Genomic DNA, 17,510 nt, shown 5'->3' on the forward strand with positions numbered 1-17,510 from the left:
AAACAACAGAGCAGAGTTAACCAAGCACCTTCTAACTTCACAGAGGTCTCAGACCTCAAGGACTGGCCAATGGAACAGATAGAAAAGGAACACTGGCCACAGTACATTCAATCGCTTGGGCCATGGAGTCAGGATGAATCTGATTGGTTCCGGAAGAGCTGTAGTTCCCCTCAGGAGAAATGATATTGGAGACTATGGAGATGCTTGTGGAATGGTGAAAGAACATAGTTTTAAAATAGAGTTAGTAAATTTTAGCAACGAAAACCACCCATTGGAGTGGTACTGTGGGTTACTGTTTTGTAAAGTAAATTAAATAAATGCATGTTTTCAGTCTTAGTCACAGGCCAACTCTTCCCAACACTTCTCTAACCAGAAACCATGCTTAATTTACTAGCATCCTTTGAGGATTTAAATAGCACATGGATAGAGTGGAACAGTGGATGCTATTTCTACTTTCAGAAAGTTTGGCAAGCTTTTTTAAACTTAATGTTTTTATCTTTTTTTTCTTTGTTCTTTTATTATTATTTTTTAATTGAGTCCTAGTAATGTGTAGTTCTTATCCATGATTTGAAGATAAGAATTGGAAGAAAAATATAAAGGTTCACTTTTCTGAATGGTAGAAACAACTATAGTAGGACCAGAAGCCATGGAACTAACTTGGTTTAATATAACAGTTCTGGAATAGGGAGTGTAGAGCGAAATTGCTAAGTTAGCATGCCTTTATAGTATCCCAATGATGATTGATAATAAACTTCAAGAAAATGCTTATTTTGTAGGAGTGGACATAAAACTGGCTGGCAAGCTTTGATATGAACGATTCTAAGGAAATATGTTTAGGGACACATTCCTGAGGTGTATTTCAGAAGATTATAATGATCCTTAATCTCCTTATCTGTAAGGCCTGTGTCTCAGGCAACAGTTTAGAGTTAAAAAAAAAAAAAAAAAGCTTGAGTTTGGTATTATCAGGCTGTGAATAATATTTAGAGAACATTATATAAACATTTTTTAAAGTGATTGGTTATCTGTGTATTCACCACGTACCTTCCCTCTCTTGTCCTCCTGGCCTCCCCCATGCTGGTGCTGAAACCCATTGCCTATTGGATAGAAATCTGCTCAATCAAAAAACTAAAGTTTTTTGTAAAGTTCAAAGTTAAACTGAAACAAGGGCCAAGGTATTGCAATACTTTGCGAGACCGGAATCACAGAACTCATTTGCTTCCGCCAGCAGGCTAAATAGTATCATAGAACTCTAACACCAGCAGGCAAGCAGTAGCACAGATAATGTTGTTCTGGTGATAGAGAAGTTCTAGGAAAAGTTTTCGACCCGAGGTTTCAGCAGAATACACTAAATAATCTGGAAACATTGCGCAACCTACGCGCTCGTTTTTTTGGTGCACCAGAATCTGTGTGCTTCGTTGTGGGTGGGGCCATTGACTACTACATAAGCGGGTGCTGCTAGCTACTCAGTCTCTTCAGTCGTCTGGGACTACGGAAGTCCCAGACGACTGAAGAGCTACCCACAGGCAATGGCTATCTGACCAATGTGTGAGTCAGACTTATTTGTGATACAATACTGTTACTTTTAAGGTGTGCTATTCACAGGAGATAGTAACAGAGTGACTTTATGGTTGCCATAATTGACAGGAATTCTCATCTGAATTTACGGCTTAATGGTACTGCCCCACAACCACCACCAAAGCGCGTGTAAGAAGCGGAGTCCTTAGTGCACACGTATGCGTGTGTATATGAATGTGTGTGTGTATAATTATGATTATTTTTTCTAGTCCTGAGACTTAAACTCAGGGTTTAGGTACTGTCCCTGAGCTCCTGAGCTTTTTGCTCAAGACTGGTGCTCTACCACTTGAGCCACGGCTCTATTTCCACCTTTTCTTGGGGAGAAACTACTGAATATGAGTCTCACAGACTTTTCCCTCCAGGCTGGCTTCGAACTGCGATCCTCAGATCTCAGCCACCTACCGGCACTAGGCTTCAAATATAAATTTTAAAATATGCTAAATATGTTACAGTATCATTTTAGAAGAAATATAATCAAATGTTCTCATGAGCTTTTTACTATAAAATATTTTCCTTTTCAGCTGAGCGCCGGTAGCTCACGCCTGTAGTCCTAGCTACTCAGGAGGCTGAGATCTGAGGGTTGCAGTTCAAAGCCAGCCCAGTCAGGAAAGTCCATGAGACTCATCCCCAATAAACGACTAGGAAACAGGAAGTGGTGCTGTAGCTCAAGTGGTAGAGCACTCACATTGAGCTGAAGAGCTGACGTATAGAGCCCCAGCCCAGAGTTCAAGACCCACTACCGACAAAACAAACAAACAAAACGAATAAACCACTAGAAAACGGGAAGTGACCAACAACAACAACAAAAAAGCATAGAAGAACCTTTCTCCTTCAGATGAGTAGAGGGGGGAAACACGTCAAGTCTTGGTCCTTTTGGTATGCTTCACTGGCCAAACCTTGAATCTCTCCTGAGACGGCTTTAGTCTTTTTTCCTTTCCCTCTTCTCTTCTCTTCTCTTCTCTTCTCTTCTCTTCTCTTCTCTTCTCTTCTCTTCTCTTCTCTTCTCTTCTCTTCTCTTCTCTTCTCTTCTCTTCTCTTCTCTTCTTCTCTTCTCTCTTCTCTTCTCTTCTCTCTTCTCTTCTCTTCTCTTCTCTTCTTCTCTTCTCTCTTCTCTTCTCTTCTCTTCTCTTCTCTCTTCTCTTCTCTTCTCTTCTCTTCTCTTCTCTTCTCTCTTCTCTTCTCTTCTCTTCTCTTCTCTTCTCTTCTCTTCTCTTCTCTTCTCTTCTCTTCTCTCTTCTCTTCTCTCTTCTCATCTCTTCTCTCTTCTCTTCTCTTCTCTCCTCTCCTCTCCTCTCCTCTCCTCTTCTCTCCTCTCTTCTCTCTTCTCTCTTCTCTTCTCTTCTCTTCTCTTCTCTTCTCTTCTCTTCTCTCTTCTCTTCTCTTCTCTTCTCTTCTCTTCTCTTCTCTTCTCTTCTCTTCTCTTCTCTTCTCTTCTCTTCTCTTCTCTTCTCTTCTCTTCTCTTCTCTTCTCTTCTCTTCTCTTCTCTTCTCTTCTGTTGGCTTGAACTCAGGGCCTGGGTACTGTCTCTGGGCTTTTTCCATCAAGGTTATATCACTCTACCACTTTGAGCCACAGCACCACTTCCAGTTTTCCTGTGGTTCATCAGAGATGAGTCTCATGGACTTTCCTGCCTGGGCTGGCTTTGAACCGTGATCCTCAGATCTCAGCCTCCTCAGTAGCTAGGATTATATGGCGTCCAGCCTGGGCTTTATTCTTCTAGATAACCCACTAAACTGAGAGCAGTCAGAGCAGAGATCTTGGTCATGGATGTATCCCAAATGTAGAAGAAAAGGAGCTTGACTATTTGTTTACTGTTAGCAGACTATTTGCCACTATAAATGGATGTTACCTGGCATCATCTCATGGTCTGAAAACATTGATGAGATCTTGTGGTCAGCTTGAATATTAGAGTGAAATATAGTCCTCCTTTGCTTTAGTTGGGAATTTCTTGGTTTTTTGTTTGTTTGTTTGTTTGTTTTGGTGGATCATGGGTCTTGAACTCGTCTTGGGCATTGTTCCTCAGCTCTTCAGCTCAAGGTGGGCCTCTACCACATGAGCCACAGCACCACTTTTGGTTTTCTGGTGGTTCATTGGAGATAAGAATCTCAGGGACTTTCCTGCCCAGGCTGGCTTTGAACCATGATCCTCAGATCTCAGCCTCCTGAGTAGCTAGGATTACAGGCGTGAGCCACCGGTGCCCAGCTGGGAATTTCCTTGACTTATCTTCTCTTTACCTTCACAGATACAGTCAAAAAGCGGCAAGGAATGGAATGAAGAATCAATTCAACCTCCATGAGCTGAAAATGAAGGGCCCTGAACCAGTGGTTAGCCAAATCATTGACAAACTGAAGCACATTAACCAGGTATGTGGTGTACTCAACCAAAATGGAAAGGGCAAGAAAAATGACAGGTGGACAGTTTTTCACTGTTCAAACTGTATGTGTAGGCTTTGGGAGAGGCAGCTGTTATTCATTCTTGTCAAAGTGTTTCTCTACTAGAAAGGATTTCTGACCCTCATCTTTTGCTCTACTTTTAAATTATTATGGCAATAGCACAGTGTGAGAGACAATTTAGAAAAGAGAGGGAAACTATTTCTCACAGTCCCTCTAACCTATTGTAGTTTTACTCAACATATTCTTTCTTCTGTCCGGAAAAAGCACTTAGTCATTTTTCATAATTAGAAGTCAAATTTTGCAGGTCTTCAGAAAACAGTATGTTGAACACACTTTCTCAGTTGCTGTACATCTTCAACTTAATCATTTGCTGTGGCTTCGTAGTATTCTGTAGACCATTCATCATAATTAACTAGACTGCTTTGTTGATCATTTTCATTGCTTCCAATTTTGCGTTATCCTAAAGTTATCTCTTCATATGTAGTGCTTTTTTTCCTAATCTTAGGTGTGTTTTAATCTTGAAAATACTCTTTTTTTAAAAAAATTCAGAGAACACTTTATGCGTTTCTCTAACCAAACCTACGTAGTGTACTTGTATCGGGTTGGAGGGATCAGCACATTATCAATGCTTGAGTCCAAGTTGCTTGCTAGTGAGAATATATCACTTTGCACTAGCACCAGCAAAATAGGAGAAGTCCAATTTTACCACACCCTTGCCCACTTCTGACTCACTGCCATGTATAGACACCCACAGATTTCCCTGACCTGAACACATAATTTTTTCTTCTCCTAAGGAGTTTAGTAACAAGACACAAATAGAAGCTTGTAGTACCATCTGCTTGTGATTGCTTTGTGGTCACAATAAAAAATTTAAAAAAAAAATAAAATAAAGCCACCAGAAATGTCAATGTGATGGTGTTTCTACCCTGTGATTCATGAATTGGAGGGCTGTGACACCAGTGGCTTTTTTCTATTCGTAGCCTTCCAAGAACTTAATGATAACTATAATCCTTATACAAGGACAGCAGTTTCTATATGAACACATTGCCATGATTTTGAGCGTGTGTGTGTGTGTGTGTGTGTGTGTGTGTACTGGTTCTGGGGCAGCTCAGGGCCTAGGCAATGTCACTGAGTTGTTTATTTTTTGCTCAAGCCTAGCTCTCTACCACTTGAGCCACAGCTCTGCTTCTGGCTTTTGGATGGTTAATTGGAGATACGTCTCTCAGACCTTTTGGCATGGACTGGCTTTGACCCACAGCCTTCAGAACTCAGCTTCCTGAGGAGCTAGGGTTGCTGGTGTGAACCAACAGCACCTGGGTACAACTTTGTACTTAATTTTTTAATAGAAATCTTAGCAATGACAATTTGGTGTTTCTTTGAACATGTTTGTAAGAGTTTTCTAATAGGGATGGATTTCACATTGCATTGTGACCGTATTTTGTTTTGTTATGTTTTTTGTTGGTTGTGGGACCTAAATTCTGGGGCTGGGCACTGTCCCTCAGCTCTTCAGTTCAAGGCTAGCGCTCTACCATTTGAGCTACAGCGCCTCTTCTGGCTTTTTCTGTTTATGTGGTGCTGAGGAATTGAACCCATGGCCTTATGCATATGGCAAGCATTCTATCCCTGAGCCACCTTCCCAGCCCCCCCAGTATGACCGTACTGACAAGCATGCTTCCCCTGGGGACAGTGATGGTATTTCTCTTCCAAATTATTTCAAACTTAATGTGTCTGGATAGCTCTACTCAACCAATGAGATCCTACCACTGATGAATGGAGAGAACCTCACAGCCAATCACTATTGTCCTAATCCTAAATGAGAGATTCTGTTAAATCTGTCTGATAACAGACCTTAAGAAGTAGCCACTATGTGCCCAGCTAGATAGAAATAATATAGCAAGTTGGAGTAGATAAAGGCAAGCAGGGAAGGGGCACTCAAAAGAAAAAAAAATCAAAGACCTATGGGTGAATCTTCCTCAAAGAAAAGGGAAAACTAGATCGGACATGGGTGTCTATGATCCAGAAGTCACTAAAAATCTTTCCAACAAGCCCCTTTAGTAAAGAATTCAAGTATAGGAGAAAGAATATGGGCTTTGGATCCAGATGAACATGAATTCAGTTCTGGATCTTGTCAGATAATCTAACCTTAGGCAAATCACTGAAATTCTTTGAGCTTTAGTTCTGAGAGAACTACTATTGAGAATACTATTGGGAATACTACTGAGAAATATTATTCAGAATAGTATTACAAAGCTCTCAAAAGCTTTCTCCTTCCCCTTCTTTCCCCCGCCCCCTTCCTTCTTAGGTGTGATTGTACACACACAACTATATGTACAGGCCCTTATTAAGTAGTTATGAGGGTTTTGCCAAGGCCTTTCCTTATAGATAGGACTTGCCTTTGAGAATTACCACTTTATGCCAGGCTCTTTGCTTCTTGTAGTTGTGTAGGGTTATATACCCCATTGAGGCCTCTCTTCTTGCCTTTCCTGATTTATTTTCTTCTTTTCCTTGCTTCTAACTTTCAGCCACAAAAGCTGAAACCTGTTCATAGAGTGGGAGGTATTATTTATATATATATATATATATATATATATATATATATATATATAGAGAGAGAGAGAGAGAGAGAGAGAGAGAGAGAGAGAGATTGTCAAAATTGAGAAAGTCACTGTTAAAATTATTACTTTCTCTGATCGTAAATTAATATGTGAACTTTATTAGTTTCCATAGAAATACCATTGAGCAACCAATTAATTCTCATTGATAGACAAGTTTTACCTGTTTAAGCAGAGCTGTTAAAATTGGTTGGGCTCCAAACACCCACAATGACTTTATAATTTTTCTCATCTGTGTTGCTTTGCATGGTGAGTTTTTCTGACCTTAAATAAAACTGACTTTTGGCTATGATTCAATGTGACAGTGCAATGCTTTAGAGATGTCATAAAGAAAGAAATGATAATGATGATGGTGGTGGTGGTGGTGGTGGTGGTGGCGGTGGTGGTGTTAGTGGTGATGGTGATGATGATAATGTGCTATATTTGTATACCACTTAACCAAATTTCAAAGTTATTTCATGTTCTAAAGAGTAATTGCTTAGGAAAAAAGATCCAACCTGGGATTGTGTGTAAGATACAGTCCTGTTACAGAATCTTTCTTTTCAAGGAGTCATTGTTGCCCTTGGCCATTGTTATCCTACTTATTGCTCCCTCAGAGGTAAATGATAAATAATGAATGTTGTGTTTTTTTAAGCTAAGGAAACTGAGGCAGAAAACCTTTAAAGACTGTGGGGCCTACTGCCAAAACATCCAGTAAGTTTAGTTGACAATCCATCATTCAGATGTTGTTTCCTGGGCCCTGCCAAACATCTGGATTCACTGACTGCTTGACTAAATTGGCCTAAAAAGTTTTGGTGATGGGAAGGTAAAAACAAATTAACTTGCCTCAGTTCATATGTAAGTGGGTGGTGCATGCAAGAGTGTAATGTTATTTTCTGAACCTCACTCCCTACCCCAGCTTGTTTTAACCTATAGATCTACAAAAACAGACAGACATATCCATTATCTATGCCTCTATACCCATGTGTGTCCATCTCATTGAACTTTGGCAAGAGCATTTATGCACATATCTCAAAATAACTCTTTACTTCCTTCTTTGGAAATCCTCAGCTGCCTCCTTTTAGATTATGGTTGCTGTTGATAGGCCTGGAAATAACATATCCACTAAGGGAATAAAGCAACTTTATTTCCATGCTATCAATCTCATAGTGTAACTTTGAGGGGAATAGGTTCAGGGTCAGTGCTGGGCTTTTTCCCAGGGAGGCTTACAGGTGTGGAATGTCCTCCCTCCTCCTCCTCCTCCTCAACCAGAGATCATGTGGAATACTCTCACGATTAGAAATGAAAACTTTAAAAAAATCTTTTACGGTTTCTAATTTGTATGATGATTTATTGTATGGTATTAGGAAAGGAATTGAACTCTTGTAAATTCTCCATGTCAGTCCTGGAATTTTCTTTAAAAAAAAAAAAAAAACGGGCTGAGAAGGTGGCTCAGTAGTAGAGCGCTTGCCTTACATGCATGAGGCCCTGGGTTCAATTCCTCAGCACCACATAAGCAGAAAAAAAAAAGCCAGAAATGGTGCTGTGGCTCAAGTGGTAGAGCGCTAGCCTTGAGCTGAAGAGCTGAGGGACAGCGCCCAGGCCCAGAGTTCAGGCCCCCATGACCAGACCAAAAAAAATAAACAAAAAAAACCAATTTCTGTCTTTATTAGTGTTATTCTATTCCAGGCTCCTTCGTAGAGAGTAGACTGTCCATAGCTAGAATGATTATAATACTTTCTTACCCATATGAGGTTGTGGGCCATTGATCCTCTAAGTCTGGTGGTGGTTATTTTTTCTGACTAAAATTTTAGAATTTATTCATGGTTATTACTCCTGCCTAAACACATTTCTCTCATTAAATCTTTTGACCCAAGAGCTTAAAATGTTGCACTTCTCATTCTCACCACTACAATGCATTTACTATGATGGAAGAATGACCTGTGTTATCAATTTAGCCATATTGCCTAATTTTGGATCTCGATCAACAGTGCCCATTCGTATCTGGAATGAGGCCCTAACCCAGTTTTGTGAATGGCATTTTCTGTCTCTTGTTAGTGTTCATTTAGCAGTCCCTAAACTACTGAAGACAGTATTGTTTCTATGGCAAATCGAGCCATTTCTTGTCACCCCCTCCCCATTCTAGTTCAGGTTCAAATAAAATTTCAGAAATTGCCTTTTCATCCCTTGTAAACAGTTGGAGGCACAACAGTCGATACCTGCCATTTGGTGTCCGTCAGAGCCTTCCATTCAAAGAAGGATAAAGTCTCATCTGTTTGGGATGGTTGAAATGTCCCGCTGAATGCTGGGGGAGTGGACAAGATGGCCTCTTAGGATTCCTTCCAGCCGTGTGATTCTGTGATTTGTGGCTCAAGGTCAGGATTTCACCCAGTACCCCCTTGTGAACAAGTTTTGTGACTTTATTCTCTGTTCTGCTACTCTTTAAAAACACGCGGTTCCCAGGTCATCTCTTTACATTTTGTAACTTTTCCTCTTTTCACAAGTTCTTCCCTTCCCACCAGTCTTGTAGCATAGGCAAATGGAACTTAAACTTGCCCTTCCCCCAACCCATTTCTTATGTTCTTCTACCCTCTTTACATTAGGCTAGGAAAATATTAAACTTTTTTAAAGCTTTAAATATATCACTCCTTAAGCTTCCCTCACCCAGAGCTGCATAGATGACATGTTTAAACCACCATGTAGTTTCATATAAATAATATTTCTGCCATATTTGCAGGGCACAATTCACTTCTTAAAGCTCTGTTAGGTACATTCGATCAATCTCTCACAGTGGCTCGGAGAGGAAAGCAAAGCAGGCATAATTCCTATATTTACTAGGAGAAACTGCAGGCTAGCAGTTTCATTCTCTGTGCTTTTCTTCTTCTTCCCTAAACACATGGCATACATGTTAGCAGGATGCATCTATAAAAGTACAGAAGTATAAGTAGCAGAAACACCTTGATTTGTGGTTTGACAGTTTGCAAGTACCTAATATAATCATATGTGTAGTGTGAAGCTCTAAAATCAGCAACAAAGAATGATTAAGCCTTATTTTTGTTGTTGTTGTTGTTATTTTGCCAGTCCTGGGGCTTGAACTATGGGCCATGGGGCTATCCCTGAGCTTTTTTACTTAAGGCTAGTGTTCTGCCACTTAAGCTACAGCTCCACTTCCAGCTTTTTGTGATTAATTGGGGATGAGTCTCATGGACTTTCCTGCCCAGGCTGGCTTGGAAGTGTGATTCTCAGATCTCAGCCTCTTGAGTAGCTAGGATTACAGGCATGAGCCAACAGTGTCTGGCATAAGCATAGTTTTGTTACTTGGCTGATTTTTGTTTGTTTGTTCACCAAATTCCAATTGGGATTATTCTTAAAAAACTACTTACAAGTTATATGGTGTAGAAATCAAGGCATTTTGTAGCATGGGTTTGAGTTACGCACAGCAGATAAATTTTTGATTCATTCAATGATGGTAAATGATGAAAGAAAAAATGTAAATGGAGAGCAGTCAGTGAAATATCTGCACATCTGTTCCCCTCTGTAAGCACTGGCAAAATATTTATAATAACCCTGTTGGACTGTGGTAAAATGAAGAAATGAATTTTTAATAGAAAGTTAAAGTGTTATGGGTTTTTGTTTTGTTTTTGTTTTTTGCCAGTACTGGGGCTTGAACTCAGGTCCTGGGCACCGTCTCTGAGCCTTTTTTTTTTTTTTTTTTTTTTGCTCAAGGCTAGCACTCTACCACTTGAGCCACAGTACCACTTCTGGCAATTTCTGTTTATGTGGTACTGAGGAATCAAACTCAAGGTTTCATGCAAGCTAGACAAACACTCTCTTCCACTGAGCCACATTCCCAGCCCTAAAGTACTTAATAAGTCATTTAGTGAAGTTGGAAAGTAACACGGGACATTTCTCAGCATGTTAATTAAAAAAAAATTTTGAAATAGTTCTCAGGCATGATAGAAACACCCCAAATAAGCTGTTTTCACAGTAAATGAGTGAACCAGTGAGAATCATAAAACATTGACCTAATCCAATAGTTGCTAGAAAATACTAATCTACAAATATCAATCTAAACTTTATTTTTTAAAAGGCATTTTTTGTAATTCAAATTTAAATTAAAAGATGGGTACTCATGCCTGTAATCCTTGCTACTCAGGAGACTGAGATCTAAGGAATATAGTTCCAAGCCAGCCTGGGTAGGAAAAGCCCATGAGACCCTTAGTTCCAATTAAGTACCAAAAAGCTGAAAGTGAAAGTGTGGCTCAAGTGGTACAGCATATTAGCCTTGAGTGAAAAAGCTGAGGGAACAGAGCCCAACCTCTTAGTTTAAGCCCTGGAACTGGCACACATCCACACACACAAAAAAAATTAAAAACCTTCCATAAATGGAATTATGTTCTAGTGCCTATCATACTTTTTCTTATACAAATAGCATAGCAAAACTCTAGTGATATCCATTTCCTCTGTGTGTGTGTGTGTGTGTGTGTGTGTATGTAAGACAGAGTTTCTATCAAGGAATGTTAACAAGAGCCAATGAATTGATTTCTGAGTCACAAAAGGACAATGTGAATTTGCCTTTTAATACCACACCTAGATTTTATAGAGCTAAACATTATTTCATGAAGCAAAAGGGTATTAGCATATACATTCTAAAATACATTTATCATTTAGTGTTGCTGTGGCTCAAGGGGTAGAGCGCTTGCCTTGAGCTGAAGAGCGCAGGGACAGGGCTAGGAAGGTGGCTCAGTGGTAGAGCACTTGCCTTGCATGCATGAAGCCCTGGGTTCGATTCCTCAGCACCACATAAGCAAAAACAAAAAGCCAGAAGTGGTGCTGTGGCTCCAGTGGTAGAGCACTAGCCTTGAGCTGAAGAGCTGAGAGGCAGCGCCCAGGCCCAGAGTTCAGGCCCCATGACCAGACCCCCCAAAAAAAAAAAAACAAGTTCTGGAAGCAAAATACTCTTTGCCAGGCGCTGGTGGCTCACGCCTGTAATCCTAGCTACTCAGGAGGCTGAGATCTGAGGATCGCGGTTCAAAGCCAGCCCAGGCAGGAGAGACCGTGAGACTCCTATCTCCAATAAACCACCAGAAAACTGGAAGTGGCGCTGTAGCTCAAGTGGTAGAGCGCTCGCCTTGAGCTGAAGAGCTGAGGGACAGCGCCCAGGCCCAGAGTTCAAGCCCCACGACTGACAAAAAAAAAGAGCGCAGGGATAGCGCCCAAGACCAGAGTTCAAGCCCCACGACCGACAAAAAAAAAAAAAAAAAAAGAAAGAGATAAAATACATTTATCATTTCTAAAAAAATCTGTCATTTTGCTTAATAGCCTGAAAAATAATTATAACATCTAGTGGCTTTGAGGAACATGTGTTTTTAGTATCTTAATTACTATGTATGGTTTAATAACACTGCACCAAAAAGAATTCCCACGTATTTTTTATTAAATTTCTTAAAAATGATTATTTGCTATATTTGAAATATTCGGGTCTAAATGTAGCTTAACCTGGGTCATGTATTTTCATTCTTGCATATGAAATTAAATTATTCCAAATTAGAATATTATCTGGATTGCAAGCCTATATGTTATTTGTAGCAGTGTTTGTGGTCATCTTGATTGAACAATAGAGGGAAATATATTGTTTTTTAAATTATTGTATTGTACTCTTTCATAAGCTTTTTCATTAAAATACTGGAGGGCAGATTCTATGAAAAGGGAATTCTAGCACCATATAGGCTACCAGATTTACAAATAAATATATTTCTAAATTATCTATTCTATCCATTGCTAAATATAGCACAGTATTTTAATAAACAGTTACAAATGGTTGGTCTCTGTCCCCCTAAGCCTTTATTATAGCTAGCATACTGATCTATAACAGACGTCCACATAGATATGCTCAAATAGTATTTGAGAAGTTCAGAGATAACTTTTCAATCTGATATATTCATAAATGTGTCTTGCATTTGAACTATAAGCTCCTTAAGTATGAGGTCATGTATAGATACTTCTTTTGTTTCCCTTCCTTCCTTCCTTCCTTCTTCCTTCCTTCCTTCTTCTTTCCTTCCTTCTTCCTTTCTTTTTCTTTCTCTCTCTCTCTCTTTCTCTCTCTCTTTCTCTCTTTCTTCCTCTCTTTCTTTCTCTCTTTCTTCCTCTCTCTTTCTCTCTCTTTCTCTCTCTCTTTCTCTCTCTCTTTCTCTCTTTCTTTCTTTCTCTCTCTCTTTCTTTCTTTTCTTTCTTTCTTTCTTTCTTTCTTTCTCTCTTTCTTTCTTTCTTTCTTTCTTTCTTTCCTTCCTTTCTTTCTTTCTTTCTTTCTTTCTTTCTTTCTTTCTTTCTTTCTTTCTTTCTTTCTTTCTTTCTTTCTTTCTTTCTTTCTTTCTTTCTTTCTTTCTTTCTTTCTTTCATCAGTTGTGGGCCTGGGTGCTGTCCCTGAGCTCTTTTGCTCAAGGCTAGTGCTCTTTCACTTTGAGCCTGAACTCCACTTCTAGTTTTCTGGTGGTTAAAGAGTCTCGCAGACCTTTTTGACCAGGCTGGCTTTGAATTGTGATTCTCAGATCTCAGCTTCCTGAGTAGCTAGGGTTACTGGTGTGAGCCACAGGCACCTGTCTACTTTTTTTTTTGTTTCTTATAGCAGCTGTACAGTGGAATTGATCTGCCAATATAAAGGACTCAGTCTTTGCTGCCCTTAGTTTATTTCTAAATATAGATATGATTGAAGGCACTTTTCTCCTCAGTATTGGCCAGTTTCTGTAGTTACATCAGTTCAGTCTCGTAAGGTCTAATCTGATTTTACCAAGAGAGAAAGTCATACTACTAGTAAATGATGATTACTGGGACTGGGGAATAAAGCCATCAATGCTACTGCTCTGCTTCCCCAGGCTCTTGCATAATGTGAACATGGTTGCAATCCACAAATACATTTTCATATGCAATCAGTGCTCTGCATGATGACAGGAAGCCATACTTTAGTAGTTCATCTTTAGAATGAAAGGCTGCTTGGCAGGAGGCACGAACTTGCTAATTACTTATCTGTTACTATAGATAAGAATTAGGTTTGGTTGTAAGTACTAGACCTTACTACCCATTACCTCCTTAAAGCCACTGAGCACTTGATGCTCAGGGTGGGATGGTCTTTGATGGGATCACTGAACCAAAAGCAAGCAGAGCCAGCAGGATCCATTAAGCCACCTGAGTCACATGACTTCGGTGTGTGTGTGGGGGGGGGGAGTGTTCATATTTGTTAATCATCCTTTCAACTCATGCCCTGGAACTCAGTTCTTCCGCCTCCCTGGATACCTTACAATAATGAATCTTCTGCCTCCTCCCTCCTTCTAGAATGGCAAAATTAGCATCCTATTAGTCAGTGGGCTTGTGTGCCAAAAAACTCAGTTGTTGAGGGCAATGTATTCCGATTGCGTTCTTCAGTGAACGTGGGAGAGGTGCTGTGGGGGTTGTTCTAAGGCCCTCCCCATTTGAACCAGAACAGTGTGAATTTTAAAACTCTTTAGATATTGATTGTTCTACGTAAGTTCTTCACTGAATGAATTCCATCTGCAAAAACAGTTTTAAAAAGAATCCCTCTCAGCCTGCTCTGAAAACTAATATTGGAGGTTTAATCCCATATAAGCCATAGCCTCATTTGAGCATTCATTGAATGAATCTGCTAAATATTAATGGTACATAACAGAGTCACAAATGTCCTCACAAATGTGCGGCAAAGCTCCTAAAATGACTGTTGGTCAAAATGGAGTCCAGATTGGAGAATGTGAATGGCTTGGTGATAGCATTAGTTCTGTTGGAGGTAGTAACAGATGGTCCATGTTCAGAAGGTGTTCTTTGAACCTGATGGTCAACACATTCAAGTTTCATTACCTCTGACTTTAGGATTCTGACAAAATCCAGTAGGTGAGAAGTACTGAATTCTTTTGTACTTAACTAGGTTTTGTGTGTGTGTGTGTGTGTGTGTGTGTGTGTGTGTGTGTGTGTGAGTGTGTGTGCGCGCGCGCGTGCACTTGTACACGCAAACACTCTACCACTGAGCCATCTTCCCAGACCCCCCCCCCTTTTTAATATAAGAGTCTTACACACTTTCCTGCCTGGGCTGGCTCCAAACCACAATCCTCAGATCTCAGCCTCCTGTGAAGTTTGTATTACAGGCGTGAGCCACTGGGGCCTGGCTCAGTTTTTGTTTTGCTTTGTTTTTAATATGCAGAGCAGATACCCCTGGCCTTGGATGGCAGCAATCTCATTAATTGACCCATCCAAAGTTTGGTTCCTCTCCTATGTATGCCCAAGGTTATTTGAGACCTAATCTTTAATGATAAATCTATTTTAATATTACCAGGGATATTTCCACATTCTGTATGTACTTAGTGATTGTACTTAGTGGAGATAAAATGGTAATAATTGATGTCAATCTTAACAGGATGCTTCCCTTAGCAACCACTGTAATTTCACATAGCAACAGTTAAAAGTATCTCTAGCAGAATTCTATTTAGTATCCTTAGTCAAAGCTAAGCCATACTTCACATGCCCTGGACTTAAGAGTTTTACTTTTTTTCCCCAGCCCTGGGTCTTGAACTCAGGGCCTGGGCACTGTCCCTAAATTTTTATTTTTATTTTTATTTTTATTTTTATTTTTTTGCTCAAGGTTAAGCGCTCTACCACTTGAGCCACAGTGCCACTTCTGGATTTTTTTTTGCTGTTATTTGGTACTGAGGAATCAAACCCAGGGCTTCATGCCTGCTAGGGAAGCACTCTACCACTAAGGCACATTTCCAGCCTAGACTTAAGAGTTTTAAAGTGTGGTCTTTTTTATTTTGAATCACTCAATGTCCATATTTTTTCCAAATCATTACTTCACAGGATATTCTGTATTATGGATAAAGAATCTGACAACAGCACAAAAACTAAAAGCATTACTTTTGTGATATGTCACATGCACACGAACACAACAATACAGGGCACTGAGAAGTCTTATAGTTATTTTCATGATGTCAATAAACTTTGGGACATTGGAATGAACACAGGAGCCAAAAACTGGAGACAGGCACAATTCTTAGCCTTACTTCCCATAAGGGTCACAGTTAGACTGTGGAAGTCTCAAGTCAAGGATCTGGTATCACATTTTAGCAAAATTCTAGGTTCATAGAGAACATGAGTTCTCAGCATCAAGGAGCCACTGTGGGTTTTCTCCCTACAGACCAGGCCCTTTCCCCCATGTGTGTGAGTGTGCCTTATGGATCCGAGAAATTGATAGAGACATGGTAGGTCTAAATTTCAGTATGGTTTTTGACAGAGATTCTGTGATTGCTTTCTAATGAGTACCAAGAACTGTTGGCAGAGTAATCCTCTAGTTCCATAACTGTGAAGCTAATTAGTTAATTAGTTAGGCCTGAAGAATATTTTCTTAACAAACCTGACATCAGCCTGGAGAAAGGCCTTTCTCTGTTTACTTCGTACTTTGCCCTTGTTGCCTAAGGTTTTTTTTGTTTTGTTTTATTTTGTTTTGTGTTTATTTATTTATTTTTTCTTTTTGCTCATGTGGTGCTGAGGAATAGAACCCAGGGCCTCAGGCATGCAAGGCAAGCGCTCTACCACTGAGCCACCTTCCCAGCTCCATTGTTTTGTGTTTTTTTTTTTAACAATGAGTTTAACTGCAGATAGAGGTGTATTTTTTGTTTTGTTTTGTTTTGTGCTGGTCCTGTGGCTTGAACTCAGGGCCTGCGCACTGTCTCTGAGTTTCTTTTGCTTAAGGCTAGCATTCTACTACTTGAGCCACAGCTCCTCTTCCAGCTTCTTTATTATTTTTGGAGTAGTTTAATAGACATGAGTCTCATGGAATTTCCTGCCTCATGCTGGTTTTCAACTGCAATCCTCAGATCTCAGCCTCCTGAGAAGCTGGTATTATAGGCATGAGCCACCAGCCTCCAGTATTGTATTTCTAATACTCAGTGATAGCATGCAGAAAAATGTGATTAGCTAAGACACAGATAACACAGTCAGATTCCAAAATACCTCAGTAAGCTGCAATAAGAGAAATGTAGTAAGGTGAAATGCCCTGCACATAGCTTCACAAACAGCAGCGCATGCACATGATAGGGGAAACCCAGTTTAATAGACATATTCCTTAAACCTTCATTGACTCAAGTTGTTATCCCCTAAATGTGGCAATCACCTAATAGCTCTTTAAATATTATGGCTAATATTGGCAAAGGAGAATGATACATATGTAAAGTATGTTCTCCACCTTGTTTAAAAGGTTTAAAAAGGACCATTTGACTATGTGGAGATTCTAAGGTACACTGCTCTAAGTTTTCTAAAATTATTAAGCCATTACTACCTGTTGTGGAAGTCAGAGCATTAATAGATTTATATTAGGGTAAAGTTAAAAAGGCTTTGGGACCAAATAGATGTATGCCACTTTGGAATTATTTAGCTTTAGGATAAATTATTTCACTTGGTTATCTTCCAGTTCCCTAATATCTGGGAAATGGGTGTACTATCCACGTTGAATGATTACTACACCTAAGTATTTGAGATAATGCAAGATGTAGTAGACACTTGATGAATGGTAGCTTGTCTTTTTCTTTATATTGTTCCTGTATGTAGAGTCAGCATAACAAAAAGTCAAGACCTTTGAAGTGATTTCAACCTCTGTGCCTCAGTTTGTCAATTTCAGTAATGAAAAGACCACAGATTTTCTACTTTGGAGCATTGAAATGATTTAAAAATTCTAAATAGAATTTAAATTCCAAAGATTCTTGGAAAAATATATCTAGCTAAACTTCGACAGATTTTTGAACTATTTAAAATGTAATTTGGCTCAGAGTACCTGAATGGAAAATGAAGAATATATATATATATACATATATATATATATATATATATATACATATCATATATGTATGTGTGTGTGTGAGAGAGAGAGTTTAAATCAAGCTCTTTAGATTTTCC

At 39.5% G+C, this 17,510-nt stretch overlaps 1 protein-coding gene and 1 non-coding gene across 2 annotated transcripts in view; one reads left to right on the forward strand and one right to left on the reverse strand.

Annotated features, from left to right (window-relative positions):
- The window catches only part of Gpc3 (glypican 3), a 408,112-nt gene that overhangs the window by 293,491 nt on the left and 97,111 nt on the right, over positions 1-17,510 (forward strand). Inside the window, exon 6 of the mRNA XM_070039709.1 lies at positions 3,819-3,939. Coding sequence (XP_069895810.1) covers positions 3,819-3,939 — 121 coding nt within the window. The remainder of the gene's footprint in view (positions 1-3,818; positions 3,940-17,510) is intronic.
- Positions 8,444-8,577, reverse strand: LOC138840562 (small nucleolar RNA SNORA1). The gene has a single exon (XR_011376127.1). It is a non-coding gene; the product is annotated as a small nucleolar RNA SNORA1 (small nucleolar RNA).

The sequence above is a fragment of the Dipodomys merriami genome, unplaced genomic scaffold (genome assembly GCF_024711535.1).
Source record: "Dipodomys merriami isolate MVZ:Mamm:240054 unplaced genomic scaffold, mDipMer1.0.p SCAF_3, whole genome shotgun sequence".
Taxonomy (NCBI): Eukaryota; Metazoa; Chordata; class Mammalia; order Rodentia; family Heteromyidae; genus Dipodomys; species Dipodomys merriami.